Source organism: Thermothielavioides terrestris, chromosome 2, assembly GCF_000226115.1.
Source record: "Thermothielavioides terrestris NRRL 8126 chromosome 2, complete sequence".
Classification (NCBI taxonomy): domain Eukaryota; kingdom Fungi; phylum Ascomycota; class Sordariomycetes; order Sordariales; family Chaetomiaceae; genus Thermothielavioides; species Thermothielavioides terrestris.
Window position 1 is genome coordinate 3,612,754 of NC_016458.1, and position 26,938 is coordinate 3,639,691.

The 26,938-nt window shown below is 53.2% G+C and overlaps 7 protein-coding genes across 7 annotated transcripts; 3 read left to right on the plus strand and 4 right to left on the minus strand.

Moving 5' to 3' along the window:
- Positions 1-5,995: 5,995 nt before the first annotated feature.
- THITE_2113238 (uncharacterized protein) lies at positions 5,996-8,286 on the minus strand. The gene is made up of 3 exons (XM_003652085.1): positions 7,841-8,286; positions 7,673-7,755; positions 5,996-7,605 (listed from the first exon to the last, which is right to left on the minus strand). The coding sequence occupies exons 1-3, from the start codon at positions 8,049-8,051 to the stop codon at positions 6,175-6,177; spliced, it is 1,725 nt and encodes a 574-aa protein (XP_003652133.1). The 5' UTR covers positions 8,052-8,286; the 3' UTR covers positions 5,996-6,174.
- A 98-nt stretch (positions 8,287-8,384) lies between these two features.
- THITE_2113241 (uncharacterized protein) lies at positions 8,385-12,008 on the plus strand. The gene is made up of 3 exons (XM_003652086.1): positions 8,385-9,132; positions 9,204-10,880; positions 10,942-12,008. The coding sequence occupies exons 1-3, from the start codon at positions 8,494-8,496 to the stop codon at positions 11,746-11,748; spliced, it is 3,123 nt and encodes a 1,040-aa protein (XP_003652134.1). The 5' UTR covers positions 8,385-8,493; the 3' UTR covers positions 11,749-12,008.
- Position 12,009: 1 nt separating this feature from the next.
- On the minus strand, positions 12,010-12,648 carry THITE_2113244 (uncharacterized protein). Its single transcript, XM_003652087.1, has one exon. It carries the CDS (start codon positions 12,456-12,458, stop codon positions 12,057-12,059), a length of 402 nt encoding a protein of 133 aa, XP_003652135.1. The 5' UTR covers positions 12,459-12,648; the 3' UTR covers positions 12,010-12,056.
- Positions 12,649-14,213: 1,565 nt separating this feature from the next.
- Positions 14,214-16,479, plus strand: THITE_2087275 (uncharacterized protein; the record flags this gene model as incomplete). The annotated part of the gene is made up of 3 exons (XM_003652088.1): positions 14,214-14,840; positions 15,747-16,004; positions 16,105-16,479. 3 exons carry the CDS (start codon positions 14,214-14,216, stop codon positions 16,477-16,479), a joined length of 1,260 nt encoding a protein of 419 aa, XP_003652136.1.
- An 83-nt stretch (positions 16,480-16,562) lies between these two features.
- Positions 16,563-18,114, minus strand: THITE_2113249 (uncharacterized protein). Its single transcript, XM_003652089.1, has 4 exons — positions 17,704-18,114; positions 17,452-17,638; positions 16,903-17,395; positions 16,563-16,852 (listed from the first exon to the last, which is right to left on the minus strand). Exons 1-4 carry the CDS (start codon positions 17,987-17,989, stop codon positions 16,646-16,648), a joined length of 1,173 nt encoding a protein of 390 aa, XP_003652137.1. The 5' UTR covers positions 17,990-18,114; the 3' UTR covers positions 16,563-16,645.
- A 1,534-nt stretch (positions 18,115-19,648) lies between these two features.
- Positions 19,649-22,980, plus strand: THITE_133081 (uncharacterized protein; the record flags this gene model as incomplete). Its single annotated transcript, XM_003652090.1, has 2 exons — positions 19,649-22,162; positions 22,265-22,980. 2 exons carry the CDS (start codon positions 19,649-19,651, stop codon positions 22,844-22,846), a joined length of 3,096 nt encoding a protein of 1,031 aa, XP_003652138.1. The 3' UTR covers positions 22,847-22,980.
- A 780-nt stretch (positions 22,981-23,760) lies between these two features.
- THITE_2113253 (uncharacterized protein) lies at positions 23,761-25,802 on the minus strand. The gene is made up of 2 exons (XM_003652091.1): positions 25,300-25,802; positions 23,761-25,234 (listed from the first exon to the last, which is right to left on the minus strand). Exons 1-2 carry the CDS (start codon positions 25,620-25,622, stop codon positions 23,992-23,994), a joined length of 1,566 nt encoding a protein of 521 aa, XP_003652139.1. The 5' UTR covers positions 25,623-25,802; the 3' UTR covers positions 23,761-23,991.
- Between the last annotated feature and the right edge of the window lie 1,136 nt (positions 25,803-26,938).

A 26,938-nucleotide genomic window follows, 5' to 3' on the forward strand; every position in this document is an offset into this window, starting at 1 on the left:
GCGCTTACGCCAAAGGCGCACTATATAAGTAAGTGGTATATAAAGGGCTATATAGGCCGCTATATCTCTGACGCTACTAAGCTAGAAAGGTGAGTTCTAGCGAGTTAGAAGGTAGAAATCGAGGAGGCCCGCCCTATATAGCAGGAATATAGCGTAGGCGCTATATATAAGTAGTGTAGATAGAGGCGAAGGGACCGCTTGCCCTTAGTAGCAGGGCGCTTAGAGCCCTTTCGGTATAAGATTAATAATAATAATAATAATAAATTAGAAAGTTCTTTAGGGTTAGAGATATTGCTTTATTTCTATTTAAATTGCTAAACCTTTATAAATAGTACTACTATTAAATTAACTAATACGTTGTAGATAACTTATAAAGCTATAGCATATTTAATCGCTATATTGTACTATATAATAATTAATTTAATTATTTTCACAAAGTTATTGCTATATAACTAGTCGATCTACTTAGTAGTCAATAGCTAAATCTCTTTAAAAGTAATTAGTTTATCCTTTTAAAAGAAATAAGTAATAGCAATATATTTGTTCTTAAGCTTTAGATAGCGCTTAATTAAATTTATCTCCTATTCTTTAGCTAAATGCTCGATCTAGCTCAGTTAAAAGACTTAGGGATAGGGTTTATAAGTTTATATTCTTTAATTAGATTAGCAGTTATTTAAGTTTAAAAGCTAAGTAGAGTTAAATCGCTAATCTTCAATCGAATTTAAGTACCTTAGTTACCTTCTATATTAAACTTGTAGAGGTCTATTAGATCAATCTTCTAAATATTCTAGCCCTATTCGATAGGCCTAGGAGTATAACCTATATTCTATATTTTATAAACTATTATCGGTATTATACCTCTTTTAGAACTTTTTCTATCGATCGATATAGTTCAATCGCCTCGACGAGATAACTATACTATTTGCTACTAGCTAGTTAGAAAGTTGCTTCGCTATCGGCAACCTATTGTACATTTAACAATTTGTCCTTAATGCCAATTAGTTCCTAGCTAACTTATTATACTATACTATCGGTAAGTCGAAGGTCTTATCGAAGATTTAAGTTCCTTAGCTAGCTAAACTAGCTTTATTAAAAAAGACTATATTAGATATTATATCGCTTTTATAAGCCTATAGTAGTAAGACTTAAAGTAATATTATAGTAAGGTAAAACAAGTACTAGATAAACTATAGCTAAATTGATCCTCGATTAACAAAGACTTTAAGTCTAAAGAGAGAGAGGGAAAACTATTAATATATAAGTAGAAAATCTATATCTAAATACCTTAGGTTATATATCTAGATAATTTATAGTAGGGCTACAATTGTCTATACACTATAGGGTGAGACGTAGTTCGCTTTATTAGCGCGTTTTTCCTTATTAGCAAGTCAATCCCTCCTTCCTAATTTAGAAGTCGACTCGAGCCCTATAAATCTACCAACTTAGGAAGTTACGTAGGTATGTAACTACGTGACAAGTTTATATACAAGTTATATAATAGTAGTTAGCGTGCTATACTATTACAATAGCCTAGAGCCCCTAGCTAAAATCCTATAGATATATAAAGACCTTAGTAAAGTATAGAGCTTACTACTTATATAGATATATATAGACGCTATTAGCCTACAATAGTTCCTATTCTAAAAAGGAGTCCTAGATATATCTATACTACTATACTACTATAGTAAAGCGCTAGAGACTATCGCCTACCTCGCGATATACTATAAAGACCTAACAATTACTATAGAGAGACCTATCGTCTAAGACTAGTATATACTACTTATATTATTTAAAAGCAAAAGAGGTATATAAGCTTTTATAGAGTAGCCAATATATTATTATTATTAATCCTATACCAAAGGGGCTCTAGGCGCCCTACTACTAAAGGCAAGCAGTCCTTCCACCTCTAACTATACCATTTATATATAGCGCCTATGCTACATTCCTATTATATAGGGCGGGCCTCTCTAATTCCCTCTCTCCAACTTGCTAGAACTTACCTTTCTAGCTTAGTAGCGACAGAGATATAGCAGCCTATTGAATTGAGGTAATAAACCTCCTAGACATAGGGACCCAGTGTTTCTATTTGTTTCGGTGTGTTGCATTCGTTGCTAGGGGGGTCTAGCCCTCTAATCACATATATTTAAGTGGGCTAAGCCTATCTTCTTCGTCATTAAGCAAGTCATCAAGTAGTTGTCAATATACGTTCGTTGATACTACGTTGGTAGTTCTCTTTCTTCTAGGAAGGCTGTTGAGCCTCTCCTACTGTTATTCTACCTCTATCTAGACGATAGGCATTTGAGCTATTGAGCTCTGACCGTATTCTTGTTGTCTCTTGTCTTTCCACTGTATCCCACTAGACGTACCTAAGCTGTATATCTACCTATTTGAGGAGATATCCTTCCCACCACTCGATACGCACTATCTTCATTCGTCTAGAGGGATACGACATCTCTTTGGGAGCTATCTCGCACGCCTAGTCCTAGGTGTGGTAGAGTAGGTTGGTGTAGAGGTTTTGCACTACTTTACTATATAGCTCGTTATATACTACTTGCTTATGTAATACGCCTTTAGTGTAAGCGCCTTAGTCGCTAAGGGCGTTGTATACGCTAGGGGAGTAGCTAAAGGCCGACCTTCCTACACCTCCTCTTCTTCCTACGCCTCTAGCTTGCGCTAACGCCCTTAGGGCTATTTGTAGAAGGCTCCTCTATCACGTCGCCCTAGCTGCTATATACTAGCTATACGCCTATAAAGCCCTTTGCTACTCTCTTATATCCTACCTCGCCTTCGACGTTTAGTTTAAGTATAAGCTAATACTTTCGTAGGCGCCTAATATATATTAGCTAACCTATAAGCGTTTAAGCGCCTCTCTTACTCCTAAGCAATATAAATAGTATATACTAGTCCTAAACTCTAGGCCTTCCTATAGCGACCACTAGGTCTCTATAGTATATTGCAAAGTAGGCGATAGTCTTAGGCGCTTTACTATAGTGGTATAGCAGTATAGGTATATCTAGTACTCCTTTCTAAAATAGGAACTACCTTAGGCTAATAGCTCCTATATACGCCTATATAAGGAGAGAGCTCTATACTTTACTAAGGTCTTTATATACCTATAATATCTAGGCGAGGGGCTCTAGGCTATATAGGTTAGCTACTTCCCTATAGTATACTTTCTCTAACCTCCTAACGTCTATATAGTATATCTATTGCTCCCTATACACTTTCTACTCCTTTACTATAACCACGTTTACGTTGGTATAGAGCTAAGGCTCCTAGGGCCTCTATTTCCCGTCGTCGCTACTTTTACTTTATACCTCTTCTACTATTGTAGGGTAGTATAAGAGGAGCTACTCGTTAGCCTATATTTACCTCCGATCTATAGAAGACTCCTCTATAGCTAGCCCTAGCCCTAGGGTATAATATATATAGCGTCTTCTTTTTAGCCTCGACACTACCTTCGTATATATATTATATAGGAGCTATATAAGCCCTGTCTTCTAAAGCCTTTGTTTAGTATATATCGCCTAGCAGTTGAGATATAAGTTAATAGGGGGTACCTAGGTCTTGCTCTCAAAGTTATAAACTAGTGTAGCTTTATATATACTAGCAACTACCTAGAGGTAGCTCAACTATATTGTACTAAAGTTGTATATAATCCTATATAAGGTCTCTCTAACTAGTATTAGAGTATACTAGGCTACTACTCTATATAAGAGGACGCTCCTAATAACCTTTATATAGACCTCCTAAGCTTATACAATATATACTTTATACGTCTTTGCTATAAACTTTGTAAAAGCGAACTTTTATATAGCTATCTTTGCCTTTATTATCTTCTTATATACTTTAAAGAAGAGCTTATAATCTAGCTAAATGTCTAGGAACTTCGTTGACTCTACTAGGGCAAGCCTTAGCTAGCCCTCGCCTAGGATATTGACGACCTCTATATATAGCTACTATACCTTTGTAAAATAGATAAGCTTGCTCTTTACTAGTTTAAACTATATACTTTGCTCTATAGTCTATTTCTTATACTTAGTAAACTCCTTCTCTAATATACGATAGTACACTAATATATCCTACCTAAATATAAGGAGGTTAGTATTATCTATATACTCAACTATTAGAAGCCTAGTATATACCTCGAGGATATAGAACAGAGGGGTAATAAAGAGGATAAATAGTGTTGGCGATAATAGCGAACTCTATAGTATACCCTACTATAGAGTTGTAGGCTTAGCTATAGCCCTATCAAACTATAAGTATATTATACAATCTTCGAAGTAGCTCTTTAGAAGTATAATTAGCTTCCTTTTAAAACCTAGCTCCTAAAGTATATATAGTAGCTAGATCTAATCGATATAGTCGAAAGCGCCTTTTAGGTCTAGCTATAGTAGTGATATATAGGCGCTATATGCCTATATTGTCCTTACTACGTTAGTCACTACTTAGATCGCTACCTTCGTTGACCTATACTACTAGAAGCCTATCTATATCTCTAGGAGTAGCTTATACACCTTAGCTATATATATCACTTAGTCTATAATAGCCACTTTAATAACTTTGTCTACTATATTAAATAGCGATATTAGGCGATATACCTCTACCTCCTCTAGTTGCTTTTAAGACTTCCCTAGCTTTCTAAGAACGACTACCTATATAGTATAGAATTTATATAGGAAGTGCTCTAGCTTAAAGTAAATATATATAATTGCTATAAACACCTCTAATAGCTTACTCTCCTTATTATAGGCTTTAAGGAACTTATTAGTAAAGAGGTCCTTGCTAAGCGCTTTATTCAATCCTATATAGCTTATAATCTCTATAATCTCGCTACTATAGACCTCTTAGTCGATAAGTGTAGTATTATAGAATAATCTCTTAGGCTAGTCCTAGTCGAGGATACTATTATACTATATATATAGTATAGGAAAGAAGCGCTCTACTAGTACCTCTACCTTCTATATATATGTTATAGCGTTCTAGGGCTCGCTAAGCCCTACCTAGAGCGTTGGTAGCGCCAATAGCTTAGGGCGTTAATAGCTTTAGAGCTATATCTAGTAGCGCCTAGCTATAGCCTAGCGACGTAGTAGCTTTGCCGCTACTCCCCCTTAGCGGTACTTCGGCTACCTAGGGCATATAGTCTAAGCCTACTAGGTCCAGTAGCCCTAGCCACTGGGCGCTACTGCCCTACGTTGCCTAGATATAGTCGATTGTGCTATCTCTATTGCCCTAACGAACCTAGATAGATGTGCTACGAAGTGTATAGAGCTCGAGCTCCTATTCTACTACGATCTAGAGCAGTGTACTCGCTAATCGAGAGGTCTTGTTATGCCTGTCCTACATTAGGTGGTGCACATTGAAGTCGCCTACAAGCACATTGCGCGAGTAGCCAATATATATAAGGCGCCTATATAAGTATCGGCTTACCTTTAAGTTAAACGTTGAGAGCAAAGCTAGGTATAGTAGAGCTATAGAAGGCTAGGTAGATAAGTAGATAGCGTATAGTAGCTAGGACTATATAGTAGGGGAGCTACCTATAGGGGGCCCTAGGAGCGATGGCGAAGGCGGGAAGAAGAGGAAGAGGAAGAGGCGTAGAAAGGTTAGCCTCTAGCCACCCCCCCCTAGATATATAGCGCCCTTAGCGGCAAGGATCCTCGCGCTATAGGCGTACTATATAAGCAAGTGGCATGTAATAGGCCGAATAGGCCGCCTATATCTCTATCGCCACTAAGCTAGAAAGGTAAGTTCTAGCGAATTGGATAGCTAGAACCTTAAGAAGCCCGCCCTATATAGCAGGGCGTAGCGTAGGCGCTATACGTAAGTGGTGTAAGTAAAGGTGGAGAGATCGCTTGCCCTTAGTAGCAAGGCGCTTAGAGCTCCTTCGGTGTAAGATTAATAATAATAATAATATAAGTAACCTATAGCTTATTTTTATTATAATGACAATTAACTAAGATAGTTCAATTATAATATTACTATTATTATTGTATGCTAGTGCATATGTAGCTCTATTTGCTAAGCTCTCTAAAAGAATCTAAGCCCTAGAAATCAATATAATGAAAGAATAAAAAACTTAGTCTCAATGTCCATTAGCAAGCCTGTCTAGCTAGTCTAATAAGTGCCTAACTTTCATTATATACTACAGTGATCATTGTATTTCCTAGCACGCTATAGCGACTTGAATAACTGCGTCAACATACTTGGCAACTCTGCCACCTCCACCAGTTGCTTCAGTGCTACCCTGCGGCACTGTACTTCGACTCGCCTAGAGGAGCGCCACTCTCTGCCAAGCAAGATAATAACTGGAAAGCCAATGAGATCGGCATCTGTCATCTTCCAAGGCAACGGTCTTGGCCGGTCGTCGAGTGCAACATCGAAAAACGCATTGCTGGAAGAAACATCGTTGATGAGGTTACACACTTGCATAGCTTCGCAATCCTCGGCGTCCTTTCCGGCAATGACGACACATGAGTACGGCGCTATAGTTACGGGCCAGTTCAAGCCCGTATCATCGGCCAGATGCTCGGCGACCGCACCGATGAGGCGGGAGATACCGATCCCGTAACATCCCATCTGCATTGGGGACGGTTGCCGAGCTGGAGGTACAGAGGCCACAGCTCCGAGCAGCGCCGAGTATCTCGTCCCGAGGAAGAACGTGTGACCAAGCTCCATGGCCTTCTCCACCTTCAAGGTACCCGATGAGCATTGGGGACATTTGTCACCGGTGCGGATTCGCAAGAGGTTGAGCGGTTGACGGTCGCAGCCGGTTGTGTGGCGAGAGGAAACGGACAACGGCACTGCTGGCGGACTCAGAGTTGCTGGCCAGCCCGAGGCACCCAGTGCAACGGCCTCTGAGCCACCACCCAGGGACGGCCAGAGGCGGCTGTCCACGACATTGACCAGCTCGGTTGCCGTCCCTGTCCCGGGAGCCGTGGCGGCCGACCAGAAGGGAAGAGGATCTTCTACCCCGGCGTCCAGGTCCGGAACGGCAGATTTCACGGCAGACAAGTTGATGTCCTGGTCCGTGTACTCGCGCAACTCTCCGCCACCCAGCGGTTTTATCCACCGGGGATACACCACATTGACCAACTTCGTCCGGTCCTTGGTGATGCCTCGCCAGACCTGGAAGGATGCGCCCTCAGGAACATCTTGAGGCGCGCCCGGGTGGGCAATGTCCTCATTGACCACGTAGTCACAGCTGTCACAGCTGACGACCCGATCCTCGCCGAGCGGCGTCGGCAGGTGATACTCGTGACTCAGGTCGCCTCCCATATCGCCGGAGCTGGCCTTGGCCGACAGGACGGGCAACTTGATGTCGGAAAAGATTCTGGTGTAGACAGCACGCACTTTTTCGTATGTTTCCAGGGCCGACTCGACGCTGCTGTCAAAGGTGTACAAGTCCTTCATGGTAAACTCTCGTCCGCGGAGGAGTCCGTGCCGTGGGCGGAACTCGTCCCGATACTTGCGCGTGATCTGGTACAGGCGGAGAGGAAGTTCCTTGTACGACTTGACCGTCCGGGCCACGAGTGCTGTGATTTCCTCCTCGTGCGTGGGTGAAAGCAAGTAGGGCACGTCCCTGCGATCAGAGAACCTGAATAGCTTCAAAGAGAGGGCAGTGAGCGTCAGCCGCTTGCGTTACAACATCCCGGCAATAGCAGAAACGAACCTCGGAGGCGACATTCTGGAGGCGGCCACTTTTTTCCCACAGAGCCTCGGCAGAGATGGAGGACAACGAGACTCTCGACGCAGCTAACGGGCCAGAACATGACAATGGTGTAAGTCTCGCGCGTCGGCAGCGTGTGGGCGGGCCAGAGTAGTGTACGGGGACACTCACCCAACGATTCTTCCATGTGGCCCGCGACAAGCCGTTCGATCTTGTCCTGAACTCGCCGACCCAAGGGCAGCATGTGAAACATGCCAGCATGCGATGGGCGTAGGAAGCCCGCACGGATCAGCTTCGCGTGGCCATCTTCGACGCCGGATACAGCGATACCGCCGCTCGGAAACCATACCCTGGAGAGGCGGGCCACGGCTGGCGGGATCATTGTGAAGCAATCCACACAAGCTTTCGAACGCAAAGTCCGTCAACGGCCCCCCAAGCAGCTCCGAGGCATCTGGACTTGGATATCGCGCGGCAGGGAGCAGCTCTTGTTATTGCGGGCCTTTCGCTACCGCTATCTCCCATATGGCAGGCACGTAGTCGAAGATGCCTTTTGCATGTACGAGTATGTGTAAACAGTGAGTTTCATGTCAACATGCGAATGCTGGTGTTTGGTTGATCGGACCCGGAAACTTGGGGCCAGTGGGGCGCTGTGTTAAATGTGGGTCCTTTGTCCCCACCTTGCTGCATCTTTTTTTCTGCACCATGCTTCCTTCCACTTGGGGTTCGCAAACAAGGGAGTATCGATAGCTTGGGTCTCGAATTTTGATCTCACAAAATACGAGAACCCCCTGCGAACGAAGTATACTACGCGGACGACGGCCACTATGGGCTCCAAACGGAGGAAGGAACAGAAGCAGAGCGCTGCCAAACCGAGCTTCGACGAATCGGCGCTCGCTCGGTTGACAAGCAAGATCGACAAGTCTCTCGCCGATTCCGAGAAGGCGCGCACGCCCGAGCGGAAGAGAAAGCGTGGCAATGAGGATGGACACAGTTCGAAGCGGCGCCATACTGACCCTTCGGTCCCTGAATCACAAACGGGACGCCCAAACGAGCGGAGCAGCAAGCAGGCACCAACGCTGCTCGACGAGATATTGGCCCTCGGTGGTAACGAGGATGACCTGGAACTGGTTGCCAACGTTGATTCTGGCGACGAAGGCGCTGATGGGCCCCGCCCCAAGGCTGTGTCGGACCCGCTCATCGACGACTCGTTGAGGGATGAGATTGCAAAGTTCGCATCCACTCTTGGGTTTGCCAAGTTCCGCGAGACTGAAGACCCCGACACCGACGACGATTCTGATGAAGACCCCGACACCGACGATGATTCTGAGGTTCTCGATACCCATGATGCCGCGGTGCTCAAGCCGAGACACAGCGCCGAGGATGCCCGTGAGGCAGCAGCCGAGGGCATCTCTGTAGCTCCACCGCCGCAGGAAGCTCGACTGGGGAAACAGGCCAACAAGTTGGTCAGTAAGCAGTCCATCACAGTGCCTCCCCCTGCCCGAGGCAAGAACCACGTCCCACTGACATTGCCCAGGTGTTCGAACCTCGTCCTGACTGGCATGGGCTTCCTTTGGATGACCTGACCACACAAGTCCCGGACAACGTTAAACATCACTCAGCTTCCATAGAAAACCTGAGAGCGTATGCGAACGACCTGTTGGAGAACGATTCCAACCGCTACCATGCCATGCGAGCGAGCAGTTCGTCGCAGAAGTTCATGTCAACCATCATGTCTTCTGGGACTCTTTCGGACAAGGTCTCAGCGTTGACACTCTCGATACAGGAGTCCCCCCTCCACAACCGCAAAGCTTTCGAGAACCTGATAACCCTGGCGGGGAAAAAGAGCCGTGGCCAGGCAATCGCGGCTTTAGGCGCACTCGTCGATCTTCTGGGCAATGGCTCTGTCCTCCCTGACAGCCGGCGTCTCCGCCCATTCCATTCCCAACCTGCGCTGCTAGGAGCCTTAGCCGGTCGCGGTCGCTCACCTTGGACGCCAGGAAACGAACTTCCCGGCAGGTTAACCGAGGCGCATCTGATCATGTGGGCATTCGAAGACTGGCTCAAACGTGCCTACTTCCGCATTATCGGGCTCCTCGAGATCTGGTGCTCCGATGAAATCGAGTACTCGAGGTCTCGGGCTCTTGATTTCGTGTTCGGGCTTCTGAAAAACAAGCCAGAACAGGAAGCGAACCTGCTTCGGTTATTGGTGAACAAGATTGGTGACCGGGAGCGTAAAATCGCTTCGCGGGCGTCATACCTCATCTTGCAGCTGCTCAACATTCACCCGGGAATGAAGGCGATCGTCATCGGCACCGTGGAACAAGAGGTCCTACTAAAACCCGGGCAGAGCCTGCGCACCAAGTACACCGCCATTAATACCCTGAACCAGACAATCTTGAGCACCCGGGAGCCGGCCATCGCTGACATGCTGCTGCGTATCTACTTCGACGTCTTCCTGTCTCTTCTGAAGACGGGGTGCCTGGGCGGTTTCGAGGCTGACGACGGGGACAAAAGATCGGGTCGCTCGCGCGAGAAGCCGAAGGGCAAGGGCGGACCCGGCGCGCCGAGCCCTGGAAACGAGCAGGAGATCAACCAGAAGCTCGTTTCGTCGCTTCTTACGGGCGTCAACCGGGCGGTGCCATTTGCCAGTTCCGAGGACTCGACACTGGAGAGGCATCTGGACACGCTTTTCAGGATCACGCATTCGTCCAACTTCAACACCAGCGTGCAGGCGTTGATGCTTATCCAGCAGCTCACTGCCTCTAAACAGCTTGCTGTTGACAGGTTCTACAGGACTCTCTATGAATCGCTACTGGATCCCAGGCTCGTTACTTCGTCCAAGCATGCGCTCTATCTCAACCTCCTGTTCCGGGCCCTGAAGAATGATGTTGATGTCCGCCGGGTCAAGGCCTTCGTCAAGAGGCTGATCCAGGTGCTGAGTCTCCACCAGCCATCGTTTACATGCGGCGCCCTATTTCTGATCGCCGAGCTGGAAGCGACATTTCCCGACCTGCATACTTTGCTAGACGAGGCCGAAGACAACGACGACGACGGAGAAGAAGTCCTTCGGGATGTTCGGGAAGATGGGCCTCAAGCGGAGTTTGCCCCCCAGAGTACCCCCGGGACAAGTGCCAGGCGCATCGCCGCCTACGATGGCCGCAAGCGGGATCCGGGGCACAGCAATGCCCATCGGAGCTGTCTTTGGGAACTCGTAAGTGGTCTCCGCCGGGAGGCTGTAACTGGCGTGTGTCCTGTCAACTGACGGAAACCAGGTGCCCTTCTTCTCCCACTACCATCCCTCTGTGGGCGTGTTCGCCGCAAACTTGCTAGCGCGGCAGAGATCCGTCCCCAAACCGGACCTGGCCAGCCATACGCTGATGCACTTCCTCGACAAGTTCGTGTACCGTAACCCGAAGGCCGAGGAGTCCAAGCGGGGTGGTTCGATCATGCAGCCAATGCTCGGGTCTGGTGGTGCGTCGCAAATTGTGGCGTCCAGCAAGGCTGCCGCGAGGCAGATGCCAGTCGTCAATTCCGCTTCGTTCTGGAACCTCAGGCCCGACCAGGTTTCGGCCGAGGATGTATTCTTCCACGAGTACTTTGCCCGCGTCGGTAAGCCTGGGCAGGCTGCACGCGCTGCTAAGAAAGCCGTTGAGAAGCGGATGGAGCCAAACGAGGAGGCGGCGGAAGAGGAGATATGGGAGGCTCTGGTCAACTCTCAGCCTGAGATTGAGGGTGCTGATCCTGAGGAGGATTCGGACATGGACCTGGAGGAGTATGATTACTCCGACAACGATGTGCTAGTCGACGGTCCTGGCGCTGAAGAGCGGATGTCGGACTTCGGGTCAGATGGCGCCGAGGGCGATGCCGGCTTTGAGGGCATCTTTGATGATTCCGAGGACGACGGCGAAGACATGTCGAGTAACGACGAGAGTGTGGCCGAGGTTGGGAAGGGCCAACGGTCCAAACAAGGTCGCAAGGGAAGGCTGAGCAGGAAGGAGATAAGGAGCCTTCCAACGTTTGCCTCGGCTGACGACTACGCCGAGATGTTGGCCGCAGAAGATGACGGTCTCGACGAGTAGAGCACATCGCAGGCCCCAACTAGCTTCCTGAAACTCACAAAATGTGGCCTTTGTCGCCAATATATACTCCAAGCAGCGGTCTTCACGAACTCGCGGTTCGTCTCATCGCGAAGCTCCCCATCACGGCTCCAACCCCCTGCCGCGTGACTCGGCACCACTCAGCACCTACCTAGGTATCGAACCATTCCAACTCGTCGTCTTTCGTGAAGACTGCTCGGAAGGTGTGCCCTCCTCCGGGCTCCTCCCTATCCTCCGTATCTGAAGCGGGCATGTTAGTTCCGATTCGTCCCGTGCACAGAATATTAATATCAGGACAGGGGCGGATGCGCACGGATGCTGTGGAGAGTGGCCTGGTCGCCAGGGCCGCTGGTGAACGCTCGGAAGTGGATATACGCTGGCCCTTCGTCGGGCAGGGACGGGATGCGCACCTTGCCGAATACATGCACTCCGTATGCTGAGACGGCGACGCGGACTTGGGTAAGGTCGTCTGGCCCGAAGGCCGTCAGTTGCGCGTCGCTTAGGTGCTCGACAGCAGCAAAGTACTCGGGCTCGTGTTCTGGTTCGAGACGTGAGTGGACAACGCGAAGCAGACGCGCCGCATGGTCCTCGTTCGGGACAGAGGATAGGGGCAGGGGCAGGGGACGCGGCTCACTGTTGCAGTCGTGTCGGAGGCGCACGAGAGACCTCTTCAACTCGTGCTCAATCTGCATGAACACTCTGATGGACTCTTCCTTAGGCTCGTGCGGCTCCCCGAGCTTCGCTGTGTCTGCAGTTGCCTGGGTGGCCGCGTTGCCGCGTTGGCGGCGGTGTTAGCAAGACTGCGACCAGAGCGCAAAGCGGTGACGTTATGCCAGCCAGCTCAGGGTTGCCTTGCTTGGATGCTTACCATTCTGAAGCCGGCTTGACTCTGGCACTGTGGTTTGGGGCCTGGATAGATGGGCGTCTTGAGCAGGAGACACGTGCGATGCGGACATCTTTGGTTGCTTTTAATCATACGCCAAGTTGGCTGTGATGCGGATGGTTTGACGGTATTGCGTCACTTGGCCGTCACAGGTAGACGTTAAAGAGGTCCCGCCAAGACTAATTTCGGCCAATTGTCGGCAATGTTTTTACAGCGTCAGTACCCCGCCAAGACCGCCAAGGGGTTTGCACTATCGCCAAGGGTTAGTTCGCCGGGGGTGCGGGGGGCGGCGCCAGCCCCCCGCTGGTTAGGGTTCGGGTTAATGGTTAGGATTTGGATTAAGGTTAGGGTGCGGGTTAACCTTGTTTTCTTTTTTTCGATTTGGTTGAGGTTTCGCGAAGTTGTTGCGACGAGTCTTTGCAATTCTTCGTTGTTGATGTTGCTCTAAGTCGTCGCGGCCCCGCTTACCCCGTGGCGATTGTAAATACTTGTAAGCGGCAGTCTCCGAAATTAGTCTTGGCGGGACCTCTTTAACGACGACCCCGTCACATCCTCTTGCAACGGCGGAAGGGGGCATCGGGGTAGGTACAGTACCTGAGGTACCTATCCGACTGTTTGACTTCCAATTGTACGCAGTACCTGATGGTACGTTTTGTGTCTCAGTAATGTTTTCAGTAGGATACTGCTGCGAGAAACGTCATCATACAATCCGGCGTGCTCCGCGTCGCTCTCCTTCCTTGGGAGTCACCTGTCCTTGGGCGCAGCGTATCCTTAACCGAGCCCACACGAACTTCCTAGTCCATGTCATGTCAAGGTAAACATTCCGGTGGGTAACAATCCCATTGGCACGGTGCATGACGAGGCTCCGCTCCGAATCGTAACGTAACGTAAGCGCTCCGTGCCCATGCTTGGTCGGTCCGGCTTACGCACGAAACTCGGCGGAGCGGAGCCCTGTGTGCCGAGGTTACCAGGGAGTCGCCTACCCACACCGTGCCGGAGATTTCCCCGACCACAAGGGAGCACAGCACAGAGCACACTCTACTGCCGTCATTTACAGTGGATGTGTTGTAGTTGACAGCATGCTCCGTGGAGCCGGGAACATCAACGGCCGTGTTGGTTCCGTCAGACGGTAGACCTCGGTATCCAAGGCCCACGGGGCGGCTCCACTTTACCGGACTGTCAACGCGGCGAGAGGGCACGGAAGACGCGAAACCGCCGCTCAGCGGAATACGCAGTACACCACAAATAAGAAGACTTCGGGCTCTGTCGCGACGACCCGCAGAATGCTTCCGCGGTTATTCTTGGCCGCACGCCGCCCCACTTCAGTCTTGTCGCTGACAATTCCAACCCGCGGCTGCCGGACACCGCTCACCCGGTCCTTAGCCACCGCCGCCGGTAACCGCCACTCGCCCTGATGTGTCCTGCGGTGAATTGACTAACCCCCCGCCTGCGCCTGTCTCCAGACCCCGTCGCTGCCTCGTCGGCGATTGAACGACCCCGTTTCTTCCGCCGAGCTGTCTCCTTTTCTGGCCGTGTCCTCTTGTTCACGTCGCTGGGCTTCATCATGGCCGCGGCCCCCGCCTATGAGTCGGCAGCCGCGATTCTGTCACCTCCGAGCGATGCCGACACCCTTGGCTTGTTCACTCCCCAAGATAGCGACGCCAAAGCCAAGGAAGACTACATCAACTCGCACCCGCTTACCGCATCTCTGCGGGCGAATCCGGATTTCACCGAGTCACGCCCACATATGAAGATACCGCCGTCGTGGCGGAGACACAACTTGACCGGCGGCACGCTCGTGGGGCCGGGCAAGATAACGATACCGCCGTTTAGCTGGACCGAGCGGGGCGGCAAGAGCTACGTGCAGATCACCCACGTCGGGACCGACTTGTGCGGACACATGGGCATAATCCACGGAGGATTTCTGGCCACCATGCTGGACGAAGGCCTGGCCAGGTGCTGTTTCCCGGCGCTGCCCTACAACGTGGGCCTGACAGCGAAACTGGAGATCAACTACAAGGCACCCGCCATGGCCAATCAGTACCTGGTGCTCCGCGCCACGACCGTCAAAGTCGAAGGCAGGAAGGCGTGGGTCGAGGGCCAGATCGAGACCCTGCCGGCAGAAGAGGGTCAACAGCCGGTTGTGCTGGCGACAGCCAGCGCTCTCTATATCTCGCCTAGGCAGGCACCGGTGCGTAACAACCTTGCTTTTCGCCTTGGACTCACTCTCGCGCCCAGCTGTCTTGCTCTTGCTTACCGATAGGATTCTCCTTGACAGATGATGGCAAAGGTCTACCCGGTGAGCTAGACATGTTCAGGCACTGGATGCTCTCTTCCCCTCTTTCGAGCGTCCTGCCGCCCACTGTCGGGGGCACGCGTCCAGCATGATATTTGCATACTAGTTGGTGGTGTCGGTAATTGCGGACTAGAACATAGAGATTACTAGCGTAGAGCGGAGACGAGCTCGCAACGCGGGCTTTCGTCCTGGCGTTGCATGGTTCTTAATAGACACACTCTTTGTAGCTCCCGTACCATAGTTCAGGTAGCAGACTGAAGTGCCTACTGTCCATGTACCTAGGCGGGGAAATTGGGGAAGCCGCATCCCTTAAGACCAACAAAAAGCCTGGGGGAACCGTAACGGCGCGGCGGGTCAGGCGCAGGGCGGCCCGCTGTCCCCTCCGGACCCGGCGGTAACCACCGCAATCGGTCGCAGCCCCACAACACTCCCCGCTCTCCCCTCGTACATTATTTACCAGGCAGACCGGTGTTCGGAAGAGGGGGGAAAAAAAGAAGGAAGAACTGCTTAACCGTAACCGCAACCGCTTGAAAACATCCCACTTTGCCGTTACGGCCAAATTCAAGCTGGAACTGCAACCAATTAACTTGCTCGGCAATCCTGAAAGATAGAGAGTCTCGCTGAGGGGCGCAATGGCTACGTGAGTCTCCTTTCCCGGCAAAGTGCCGCCCCGGTGCTTCCCTCTGCCTGCGAACAGGCCCAGCGTGCTGCCCCACCATCCGCCATCGTCTCTTTTTCCTATGGCGGGGCCTGCTTGGACATTCGGGAGGAAGTTGGGTAGGGACGAAGCTGAATCAGCAGCCCAGCAACATCACCTGGCACCCGTCGCTCACCCGGCATGAGCGGAACCAGCTGCGCCGCCAGCGCGGATTTACCGTCTGGTTCACCGGCTTGTCGGCCTCGGGGAAGTCGACAGTCGCAACCGCGCTCGAGCAGCATCTGCTTCACCTTGGCTTGGCCGCTTACCGGCTCGACGGCGACAATGTGCGCTTTGGGCTGAACAAGGACCTGGGGTTCTCCGAGAAGGACCGCAACGAGAACATCCGCCGCATTGCCGAGGTACGCGTACGCCCTGATGCTACTCGCCCCTCATCGCTCACCTTGCCCTGCTTCTCAATTCGCTGTCTCGCTAACCCGGCGCCGAACTTCCCTAAAACAGGTCGCGAAGCTCTTTGCCGACTCATCCACCATCGCCCTGACCTCTTTTATCTCCCCGTACCGCGCCGACCGACAGATTGCCCGAGATTTGCACGCCGCTGCCTCCCAACCAGGCGACGAGCCACTGCCCTTTATCGAGGTCTTTGTCGACGTTCCTTTGGAGGTGGCCGAGAAGCGGGATCCCAAGGGGCTCTACAGGAAGGCGCGGGCGGGAGAGATCAAGGAGTTTACGGGTATCTCGGCGCCCTACGAGCCCCCCGAGTCTCCCGAGATCACCATTCGCACCGACCAGTTGAGCGTTGAGGAATGCGTACGCAAGATCGTGGACTACCTGGCAGAGAGAGGCCTGGTGAGCCAGACGGAAGAGACCAGGTGACGGGCATCAATGTGTCGTTGTCGGGCGACGGAGTATACATCGTGTGTATGCGTCGTGTTGTTAGCGTCGGGGAAGCGGGGCGGCGTTTCGCTGTCCAGAGCCCACACTGCCCGCTCTTGAATACCGCTGCATGCTCCGGCTCCCGCCGTCCTAATCTCTAAGGGTTCTAAGGAAGGCCGAGTTCGTAGTACACGTATGCCGTATACTCGCTGCCTTCGGCGGCGCCTAAGCCCGCGGCGGCCATCTCCGACGTCAGCGACGCGTCATCCTTTGTGACCCGACCTCGTTTGTCCCTCCCGAAAGCATTCCCACCGAGGTAGGAGTATGCCGAATCCAAGACAGCCTTGACCTTCTTCGCTTGTTTTGGAGTCGTCTGCAGCCGGGTCAGCTCAGTTAATGATAAATTCCGCAAACGCATCCTACCTTGACAAGCGCGCAAACGAACTCCAGCGGCAAGCCGTATCTCAGGACCGTCTCAACGAACACCCTCAGCGCCATGACATGGGCCCAGATCATGACGGTCTCGCTCCAGCCTGTGCGGCCGAGCCTCAGAGCTTCTCCCCAAACCTTCTTCTCCTCCCTGGCCACACGGTCGAGCTCGCGTTGCTCCTCCTCTTTGCCGCCCTCTACGTACTTGTACTGCCGGGGAGTCCACTTCTGCTCCCGGCATTTTTGGAGGAACTCGGCACTTGTCTTCTTGAAGGTTGTCACGGCGAACAGCGTGAACTCGTCATCCTGGGCCACCTGGACAGACGACCGCGGGACAACCATAGGAGCCAGTGTCTCGTAGCTTCGGATGAAGTCCTTGCGCGCGTTGGTCGGCACTGCGATGAGATGCGTTTCCAGATACTCCGAATCTTGCACGAGCAAGCTCGGATCGACGACCGGGGTCAATGACTTGGTTGAGAGGTTTCCGCTGGTGCATGTTAGCGTCCCCGGCAGGAAGACAGGAAACGGTCCAGGGCAACCCACGTCTGCTTCCTCTGTAGCGTCGCCAGCGCGGTTTTAACCCCGTTGTATTGGTTGAACTTGGCTTTGACATCGTTGTCGATGTTTTGCAGCTCCTTTTGGAGATTTTCAATCAGCTCCCCCAACGGCCGATCGGCTCGGTACCGCACTTTGTTCCATTGGAAAGTGCGCAAATACTGATCCGTGGGCTCTGCGCACACCTCGTCAGGGACAAATGTGGAATGGGTGAGAGGAAAGCTGGAGCGCAAAGCCTACTGTCGTTGACCGTCTTCTGCTGCGCCGCCTTCTCTTCGTCTCCATCCAGAATTCCTCTCAGAGAATCTGCAACTTTCGCAGCTGCGGCTTCGCATGCGGCATTGAGCTTTGCAAGGTCATCTGCATGCTGTACTAGAGCGTCGAGGGTGCCGATCTTGAACGGCGGTATAGAAAACGGCAGCGTTTCACCGTTATCTCGCCCAATTGTAGCGGCCAGCGCTGTCAAAGGGTCATCGTCGAAGATTCGAAGGGGCAGCGAAACGAGGATGTACTGAGTTGGCTGCATGGTCGGTTATCGTACCCTAGGCCGGCGGCTGCGCGGAGAGAGTGTCGGGGTACAAATGGAACGAAGATGAAGTGGACGATAGAGCCTTGCGCCCCAAACAGCTTGTTGGAGCAGCAGAAGTTGGCGTTTGTGATGTGGCCGTCTGGTATGTTGGGGAAGATGGTGGTTGGTTGTCGAAGGTTGGCTTGCTGTTGGACCAGGTCGCAATTGTGTGGCCCGTCGTCGGAACCCCAGTCGGAGGCGAGCTAATTCACGAAACCAGGTGTCGAATGCAAGTTCTACTCCAGAAGAGGAGGCACAGTTGGCGGGAATTTGAATCGAGGTAGAAGAGGAACAACTTGAACGGTTGGTGTTGGCGTTGATGTACCGCCGAAGTGCCCCACCCGTAACCTTCCTGCTGGCCCGGTAAGCTATACGGATACCGATCCGTACAATGAGGTAACATACTTTGTAATTTTAAGCAAGGCAGGTACGTGAGGTTAAACATACCGCGATGCATCACACGGCATTGGGAAAATTCGTGTTGGGCAACATGGTCATCAATAAAGTTGTGTATGGTGTACATACGGCTACATCAATACGGTGGTGGTTACATTACGCCCTTGAGCTTCGCATTCGTTGTTTTCTGTATTTGGAGTTCATGTCCCTGCCGGAGCAGCCTCGCGGGTCAGGTCAGGTAAGCACCTACCGGTAATTTGTAAATCACGCAGCAGTATCTAGAGGTACAGAGTCACGTTACTGTCAGTCTCAAGCTCCTACCTTAACATTCCTACGCCAAAACTCCGTCTGGTCACAGCCACTGTCGGTATGTGACGAGCAACGCAGTACGCAGCAGCTAAACAGACATTGCCTCTCCAAGGCAGGGGAGTGAACATACCAACCTGACCCCCACAACTGACGGCAACGATAGTTGACGACACTCCTCATAGTCTGACTACCGACCCAGCATGCAAGTCTCCTTCCCTTGAGAGAGTAACTAATCCGAAATCTTGATCCAACTTCGCCCCGGCCGGCTCTGCCACAACTGGCTTCTTCTCCCGCTGTGCTGTGCATGGAGAACTCACTATCGTCGCACGAGACGGAACTCCTCACTTGATCGTTCTCGAGTGCTCGCCGACATTTCCTACCTATATCCGCCCGACCTGGAACGTCTTCCGACGGCGAACCGCGGCAGGCCCGAAGCTTGACAGCTGTCGCTGTGCGGTCTGAGGTCGCGTTGATCCAATTGACACACCAAGCTCTTCCGCCGACAATCCGCGTTGCGTCCTGGGCCGAGTGGAGCCAAGCGCGCGATACCGTTGTTTAATCAAGGCTTTTGTTGTTTTCGCTTCACCGCTGCCGATCTACGCCTGGGCTTTTGGCTGGATATTATTCTGTCCTCGACGTCTATCGAACATGGGGTTTGCGCCCTGATCGCAAGCCTGCCGCGCCGCAGCACTTAGCCCACCAGCAGCCACCTCATCTACCACCCCGTGAGCAATCCGTGCTATCCACCCGCCGAACTCCAAGCCGTCCTGAATTGCGAGCTCCCGATGGCGACGGCTTCTGGTAAGCCGCAGTGCGGCGCTCTTCTCCAGACTCCTCGCTGACCGCTCTCCCCGCGTTGCCACAGTCCCCGCTGCTCAGGCCCCCGCGATGGCCGCCGCCAACCCGACAGCCATGCCGTCTCTTACTCCATCACTCGACCAGGCAGCGCCGCCTGCGCATTCGTCGAGCGGCAGTTCGGTGGCAACAGCTGCCCCCGCCCACGCCCCAAGGTTTGGCTCGCTGGTCTCCTCCGAGCCGCCCCCCCAAGAGGCCTCGAACGGAGCCCATCGAGATGGGCGTATTCGCAATCCCGTACCGAGCAAACTGAAGGGGAAAACCGACGGTTCCAGAGGAAACTTTGGCGTCATGCAGATCGAGGTCGCTGGCAGGGCCGATGCTACCGATCGCGACGCCCAGGCGAAGAGGACTAGCGAGAGCACACAGCTGGCCGCCAAGCGTGCTTTTGAGAACGGCTACGTTTCCCTCCGCAGAAGCCGGTTTGTGCATCTACCCGATGAGCCGGCAGCAAAGCCCTACGTGCCGCCTTCGGCACCGGTCTCAGCGCCGGCGGCCCCCCAACGCCACTTCCCGCTGGGTCCTGAAGAGACCAAATCTGAGCAGGCGCGTTTGCTGACTCTGCTACGAAGCCTCCATCCGGTGCTTGTTGTGGACCAGATATGCAAGGCGCTGGCTTTCTTTGGTGGCATTCCTGGAGCACTGCCACCCGCAAATGGGAAGTTCCCGGAAAGCGCAGAAGCAAACGGGTCGGGAAGCCTTTTCGTTGGCTGGATTGCGGAGATATTTCCCAAGCTGGGAGGGAACTCGGGACAACAGAGCTTGGACTCCGTCCGGCCACTGGACAATCCCCAGCCCGTGAAACGCAAGCGAGGCCGACCGAAAGGGAGCAAAGCCACCAAAACACGGAAAGATAAGGGGGTCAAGAAGCGTTCTAACAAGGCCCGGCCTGACACGGACCAACAACAAGCATCAAGTATCCCGGATGATAGCTGGATCGACGTCGACGACGGCGGCGTGGCGAGCACCGACCACGCTGACCCCGATGTGATGCCCCTTCCGCATGCCGCGAGCCCGAAACCGCAGCGTGGCTCTTCGACTACGGCTATGATGCCTGGAAACCCTACCGAACCGTCCAACGCGGCGGCGAAGACGGCACTGCCAGCGGCACCTGCCGCCGGTGGTACAGCCGCTGACGGGCCGCCGAGCGCGAGGAGAAGGGGGCGCCCAAAGGGCTCGAAAAACCGGCCAAAGGACTGGGCCGTGAACTCCGTCCAACCACACGTGGAGACGGAAACCCAACCTACCCAGGGGGCCCCCGCTCCTTCACAGAACGCCCAAAGAACTCCAATGGATCACACGGTTCTGCCTGCGGCTGGCCTACTCGATGCCCAGTCGTCAACGGCCGTGAATTCGGCACCTGAAGCACCTCCTAAGAGGAAGGCCGGCAGATCAAAAGGTGCTGGACCTAAGCAACAAGCGCAAATGCAGCAGAGTGAGATTTCACCAGGATCTGAGCAACCGCACGAGACCGGTATCACAGGGTCGTCCAACTCCGATCCAGCAGCGCACGGCCAACTGCCGGCGTCTTACCCGTCCCAGATCACACATGACTCGCATGCTCAAAGTTTGACACTCCCAACTCCTCCCACAGCCAGCCCTTCCCAGGCGAAACCATCCAAAAGCGCAGGGCAGAAGAGGAAGAGGAAAGGGGACGCGGCTGCCGACGCGTCCCTTGCCCCTCCAGGTGACCATCGCGACGGGTCGGCTCCGATGCAAGATGTGAGCGGGCGCGCATTGCCCACGCCACCGAGCAACCCAGGAGCGCCACCGCTAGCAACAGCGCCGGAGCCCGCCCCTAAACGCCAGCGGAAGGCTAAAGAGCCTAGAAGCCTGTCAAGGAGCGGGAACCAGGTTGCTCCCCAAGCCATCACCGGGCCGCCTGCCATTGCGGCAACTGGAGCTTCGTCATCCAAGTCTGTGCCTGATCCGAGCCCTAGACTAGGTTCGGCTCCCGCGCCAGTCTCGGCCCGCAAATCTGAGCCAACGCTACTCGCTGCTCCTGTGGAGTCGGCGGCGACATCAGTCCCTTCGTCTCAACAGGGACAGTTTGAAGGACAGTCCTCTCCTACAACGGATACTTACGGCGCGCAACTTCAAGCTCAGTTTGACCAACAAACCGAAGTTGAGCCTCACACGATCGCGCCGGCAAACCCTCGAAGCCCGACGCAGCTCGTGAATACTCGCTTACAGCAACAGCCACACCGGCAGCCACCTGCAGCACCGCAGCAGCAGAGATTCGCCCAGCCGCCTAACCATCAGCAGCTACTCCAGCGCCAGCATCAGAACCAACAGCACGCATCTGTTGCTCACAGTCGATCTCCCAACGCTCAGTCGCAGTCGGTCAACAGCTCGGTGGTAGCACACCAGCAGCAGCAGCAGCAGCAGCAGCCGCACCAACCCCAGCCACAACAACAACAAACAAGAACATTACAAAACCACTATAATCAATACCGCGTCCAGAGCTCACACTACCGCCAGCATCAGCAGCAAGCTTACATATCTTCACCGCCGGAGCAGTCGCAGCATCAACGGTTTTCGGGCGGACAGCCACAGAGTACACAGATGCCCGTGACTCAGCAATATTCGACGAGCATCTCCCAGACCCAGCAGTATGCCTCCAACCAGCAATCATTCGTGGCCAATCAACAGCAATACTCGGCCGGCCAGCAGCAAAAGGCCTCGTCGCAACAGCGCTATCAGCAGCAGCTAGCGACTACTTCGGCAGAGACCGCTTCTTTTACCACGCATCAGTCTCCGCATTTCAGCCCATCGACAACTGCCAATTTTAGCCCTGTCGATGCCGGTTATCGTAGCCCCGCCGCCAGCTTGACCAACGCTTCTTATGGACAACGGAACCAGTCTACCGCGCCGTCCCCTGCGGCGCCATTCAGAGCCGCCAGCACACACGGATTGCCGCCGCATTCGTCACATTTCGGGACGGGCAACGCGAGTCTCCAGCAACGTTCTATGAGCTCGGGCCAGCCGTCTTCTCAAGGGATGCCAGGTTTGGCTAGTGTGCAGGCATTTGCAGGCAGCACTGCTTCAGATTGGGGTTTGTTTGATTCGAGTCCTTTGGATGCAGCGGGGCAGCAAGGGGCAATGGGAATGAGCAATGCGAACTACGGCATCGGCGCAGCCAGTGTTCGAGCATCGTCGAACGGTGACCCTGGGTTTTCTGCCGCCAGTCTGACGACCTTTGATACCTCGGGTTTGGGGGGTGCTGATCGTTTTTATGGAGTAGGGCGGCGGTGAAGTACATTGGACCGGCGTTAACTTGGGCTTGTTTATCTGGTGTCAACTATACTGTGTAGGTGGTTTTGGCTTGCGCGGGTGGGATGGATTTTATGCATTGGCAATGACGATATATGATGCAAGCCTTCCCTGAGCATTGCACCCATAGCATCTGGGGGCAACATTGTCGATTCCTTGACAATTATACTTTCTTTTGACACATTCGTTTTATTTGCTTCTCTCACTGCTTATCTGACTGCTCCCGTGTTTTGCCTCTGGTGTTGCTCGGTCCATGCGATGCCGGACATCGAGGCAGGCAATTATCCCTCCCAGTGCGGGAGCGACGTTGTCCATGTGCTCCCTACTTCAACTGAAAATCACAACGGCGGATGAAGGTCTCTCATTGAGCAAGCCATGCGCTGCAGCCTGAACTGCGGCTTATTGGAGACAGCAGGAAGATAACTAGATGGGGCAGGGTGATGGTCACCACTCACGCCAACTCGCGGGCCAACGCCTTGAATTAGGGTATGGCGAACAAGATGATCAAATGCTCATCTATCCCAAGACATTTCCGCCACTCCCCACAGGATAGCACCGGGGATTCTCTCCTACCTCCAGGAGCATTCCTTCGCCCATTGAACACGTGCCAGGCTGATCCCGCGATCGGCTGGGCAAAACATGCCCAGTGCCGTCTAGGAGAATAACAAGGTGGCCTTCAGACATACAAGTACACTGACCGCAAAAAAGCACAGTTGGGCAAACCCATGCAGCCCTCCAAATCGCCCAAATACAAGAATAGGAGTCAAAGTGAGACCAGTCACCCCCATACACCTAGCTCCTCATGCTGACCTCTGGCCCGAGATACCCGCACGTGTTGGGAATAAAAAAGAGTAGCCGTTAACGCCTGTAAATGCCCTTTTGCTTTCCAAGAAGAAAAAAAAAAAAGAAAAAAGGAAAATAAAGTTGCAACATAGGAAAAGCTCGATCCGGCTGTCGGGCTGCTGTCATAGTGTGCGGCAGATTGTGGTGGATGATAATCGGTGGTGAGTGAATCGTTGGAACCGGGCCTGGCTGACGTCTCAGGGTCCATGCCCCTCTGGTCGATTGAAAGAAGAATGGCAAACAAGAGAAAGGGAATGCTCGGTGCATGGAATGTGTTCCGCATGTTACTCCAAGGAGTCCTCCTCGATCGCGTCCAGATTCGGTCGGACAGAGTCGGGGGCGACAGTGCCGTACAGCCACTGGTCCTCATCGTCGACGCCATCTTCACGGATGAGGTCGGTCAATATTTGCGCATTGCGTCGAATGTCTGAAGGTCGTTCGACGATTTTGCGGTCGAGAATCATGGTCTCGGCCGTTTCCAACCAGATCTTCTGCAGTACCGGCAGGTCGGGAAGGAGCATTCTTGCTTCTTCCCGAGTCAGACTACCCATGGGCATGCCGGCGGCGAGACTGGTGCAGAAAACAAGACTCTCCGGCTGCTTCCCTTGGGCAACACTCGCATGGCTTGAACTCCCAGAGCTCGAGCTCGTGTCGTTCGTGCCGCTGTTGATCGAGGCGATCGACGACTTCTTGCGTTTGAGCCCCAGCACCCCCCGCCGTTTTTTCGTCTCCGGCTCGGTCGCCTCTCGGGTGATGGACCCATACCAGCTATCGACGGCTGCCCGTCGAGCATTGTAACCCTTGACCTCCCATATCCTCTCCACCTCCCGCAGGCCGCCAAGACAGAGGATCGCGACGTGTACCTCATCCGGCGGTCTATCCCTAAGATACCCCCTTAACGATCGCTCAACCCGGCCGACATATGACGGAGGTCGAAGGCGTCTGCAGAAGGACGAGATCACCAAGGGGAACGCCTCGTGGACGCGCAAAAGAGTTCGATCATCGTACATGCTGAGGATTTCGGCCTCAATCGGGTTGACGGTGTACGGGGTGCGGTGCAGTCCGTTGCCGTCGTGCTCGGCGATGTACTTGAGGTGCAGTTTCCGGTAAGTCTCGAAAAAGTGAAACACAGTGAAGAGCACTGGAATGAGACGCCGTCGCATCCGTTCCCTCTGTGGCGCAAATTCCCTCTTCTTTTCCTCCGTGTTCCTCAGGAACAGCTCCTTCGATATCCATTCGCACATTAGGTAGGATAACTTGGCAGCAACGTGGAGTCGGTGCCATATCCCACAGAGGTAATGCAGGTTCAACGGGACGCCCTCCGGAGGGGGGTAAAGACGCTTGGCGTACGCGGGCACATGATGGTCGAGATGATAGCGAGCTATGGGCGACTCATTCAGCGAAACCAGAGCGTGCATTGATCTGGACGCCAGCCGCAAATTCAGCACGTCTGAGAGCGGGAGCGAGGCGATGATCTCCACCTGCAATTCGTTCGGCAGGGCAACGAAGAGCTGGTCAAACGGAACGCTGGCAAGACGCGATTAGCTTCATTGGGCGGGCGAGCGGATTGCTGGCAAACTTGTGTCACTCACCGTTGCTTGGGTGCGGCCGAAGGAGTCGACGAGGCTCTTCGCTCGGAATGGTCGGTGCTGCTCGCGGTGGTGACCGAAGAGCCTTTGACGTGGAATTTGTTCCTGAAGAAGTTCAAACTTCTCTTGTCGGATCGCTTCTGTTCGCCAGCTTTGTGGGGTGCGCTTTCGGGCTCAGACAGATTGGAGCCCCGAATGGGGAGTATGAACGGGGATTGGGAGAGTCCGGCGCCAGGAGCTGCGGCAGGCGTGGCATTTTGCTGTGACTGGTTAAACTTCTCCAGGTAGCGCTCCGACCCGAATTCTGTGACATGTAGAGGCTCCATGATTCCTGGCTGCGAGTCGGCAATGCAGCCGCAGAGCCGAAGACAAGCTGGGCACCCCGGTGGAGTAAAAAGCGCATGCAGAAGCACGCGCGAACAGCCGTTCCCTGCCCTACCGAGACGACGCCGTCGTCAGAGAAGAGATCGCAAAACTCGCAGCAGAGAGGGATCGCAGCTCAATCATGGTGGGAGAGCATCGATCTAATGCGGGACGCTTTTTGGCCACCGGTGGCGCACGGTTGACAGCGGAAAGCAGGAGGGAAGGCGCGGTCCCGAAGGCCGAGTCGGTAACGCTTGACTGGTGTGATCGGTCCCTGGCGAAGACAGACGGCGAGAGCGGCGAGGCGATGAAAAGAGCGCGTGCTCACGACCCTGTGCTGCGCTCTCTCTCCGTCTCTCTCTTTCGGCTCGTAGGACAGCGTCGATAATGGCCAACAGAAGTTGTGCAACTTGTCTGAGAGATGGTCGCCAGCGAAAAGAATCCAATCGTGGACTGGCGCAGGCGCGGGCGCGGTGAAGAGCGCCCACGATTGATCGATGGATCGCGGCCAACAACGCGAGGTACTCGCAGAAATTCCGCAGAGGTCGGCAGCGACAGGAACAGAAGCCGGGAGACACCGGCCGGCAGGGAGGACAACGACTGGGAGGAGCGACAGCGACCCCTGTTTTGGGACGGGAGAGGTTGGAGGAGGAGGACGGTGAGTTGGTAAGGGGGCCCACCGAGGGAACTGCTGCGGAAGAAAGGCGATAATGCAAGGAAATCCGACAAAAAGAGACACGGAAGTGGTGGTGGTCTGCGTATCCGTACTGTGTATTCCGTACAGAACACGGGGAGAGAAATGAATGATCCCAGGTTTACGCTGGGCGTTGCACGGAGGATGGGAAATGGGCCAGCGATGGCAAAAGCGTGGGTGGGTGGTGAAGATTTGCGAGCGACCGGGGCTCTGGGATGGCGGCGACGGTCTGCGGATGGGCCACGGCGGTTTGGCCGGCGTAATAGTGGGGAGATACTGGAGCCCCATCAGCGGGCGCGGGACATGGCCCACAGCGTGCGAGCTAAGTACCTGAGAGCATGTGGGCGACCACGCGGAAAACTATGTACCCTGCTATTTCGTGGCTGCCGATTTACCAGACAGGGGACGGAGCTCACGAACACCCTGGGCCGATTGCTTGCGTTTCATGGGGGAATGTCCCAATCGGGCCTGTTAGTGCTTCCAGGAAGGGCGCGCAGAGACCAGCTCCCAGATAGGTCGGTCCAGTATTCCGTACCTGTGGATGTTAAGGAGAGATAGCACGGGCTTTCTTCGGTGCCTTGCATC

What these genes read in the sequence shown, in the direction of transcription:
- THITE_2113238 (XM_003652085.1), bottom strand. Translation starts at nt 8,051, where the DNA reads ATGATCCCGCCAGCCGTGGCCCGCCTCTCCAGGGTATGGTTTCCGAGC. An exon ending in CCACATGGAAGAATCGTTGG is followed by an intron (nt 7,756 to 7,840) that starts GTGAGTGTCCCC and finishes CTGGCCCGTTAG; the next exon opens with CTGCGTCGAGAGTCTCGTTG. An exon ending in TCCAGAATGTCGCCTCCGAG is followed by an intron (nt 7,606 to 7,672) that starts GTTCGTTTCTGC and finishes CTCTCTTTGAAG; the next exon opens with CTATTCAGGTTCTCTGATCG.
- THITE_2113241 (XM_003652086.1), top strand. Translation starts at nt 8,494, where the DNA reads ATGGGCTCCAAACGGAGGAAGGAACAGAAGCAGAGCGCTGCCAAACCG. An exon ending in GGAAACAGGCCAACAAGTTG is followed by an intron (nt 9,133 to 9,203) that starts GTCAGTAAGCAG and finishes GACATTGCCCAG; the next exon opens with GTGTTCGAACCTCGTCCTGA. An exon ending in GGAGCTGTCTTTGGGAACTC is followed by an intron (nt 10,881 to 10,941) that starts GTAAGTGGTCTC and finishes GACGGAAACCAG; the next exon opens with GTGCCCTTCTTCTCCCACTA.
- THITE_2113244 (XM_003652087.1), bottom strand. Translation starts at nt 12,458, where the DNA reads ATGCAGATTGAGCACGAGTTGAAGAGGTCTCTCGTGCGCCTCCGACAC.
- THITE_2113249 (XM_003652089.1), bottom strand. Translation starts at nt 17,989, where the DNA reads ATGCAGCCAACTCAGTACATCCTCGTTTCGCTGCCCCTTCGAATCTTC. An exon ending in GCAGAAGACGGTCAACGACA is followed by an intron (nt 17,639 to 17,703) that starts GTAGGCTTTGCG and finishes AGGTGTGCGCAG; the next exon opens with AGCCCACGGATCAGTATTTG. An exon ending in ACGCTACAGAGGAAGCAGAC is followed by an intron (nt 17,396 to 17,451) that starts GTGGGTTGCCCT and finishes AACATGCACCAG; the next exon opens with CGGAAACCTCTCAACCAAGT.
- THITE_2113253 (XM_003652091.1), bottom strand. Translation starts at nt 25,622, where the DNA reads ATGGAGCCTCTACATGTCACAGAATTCGGGTCGGAGCGCTACCTGGAG. An exon ending in TCGGCCGCACCCAAGCAACG is followed by an intron (nt 25,235 to 25,299) that starts GTGAGTGACACA and finishes GCGTCTTGCCAG; the next exon opens with CGTTCCGTTTGACCAGCTCT.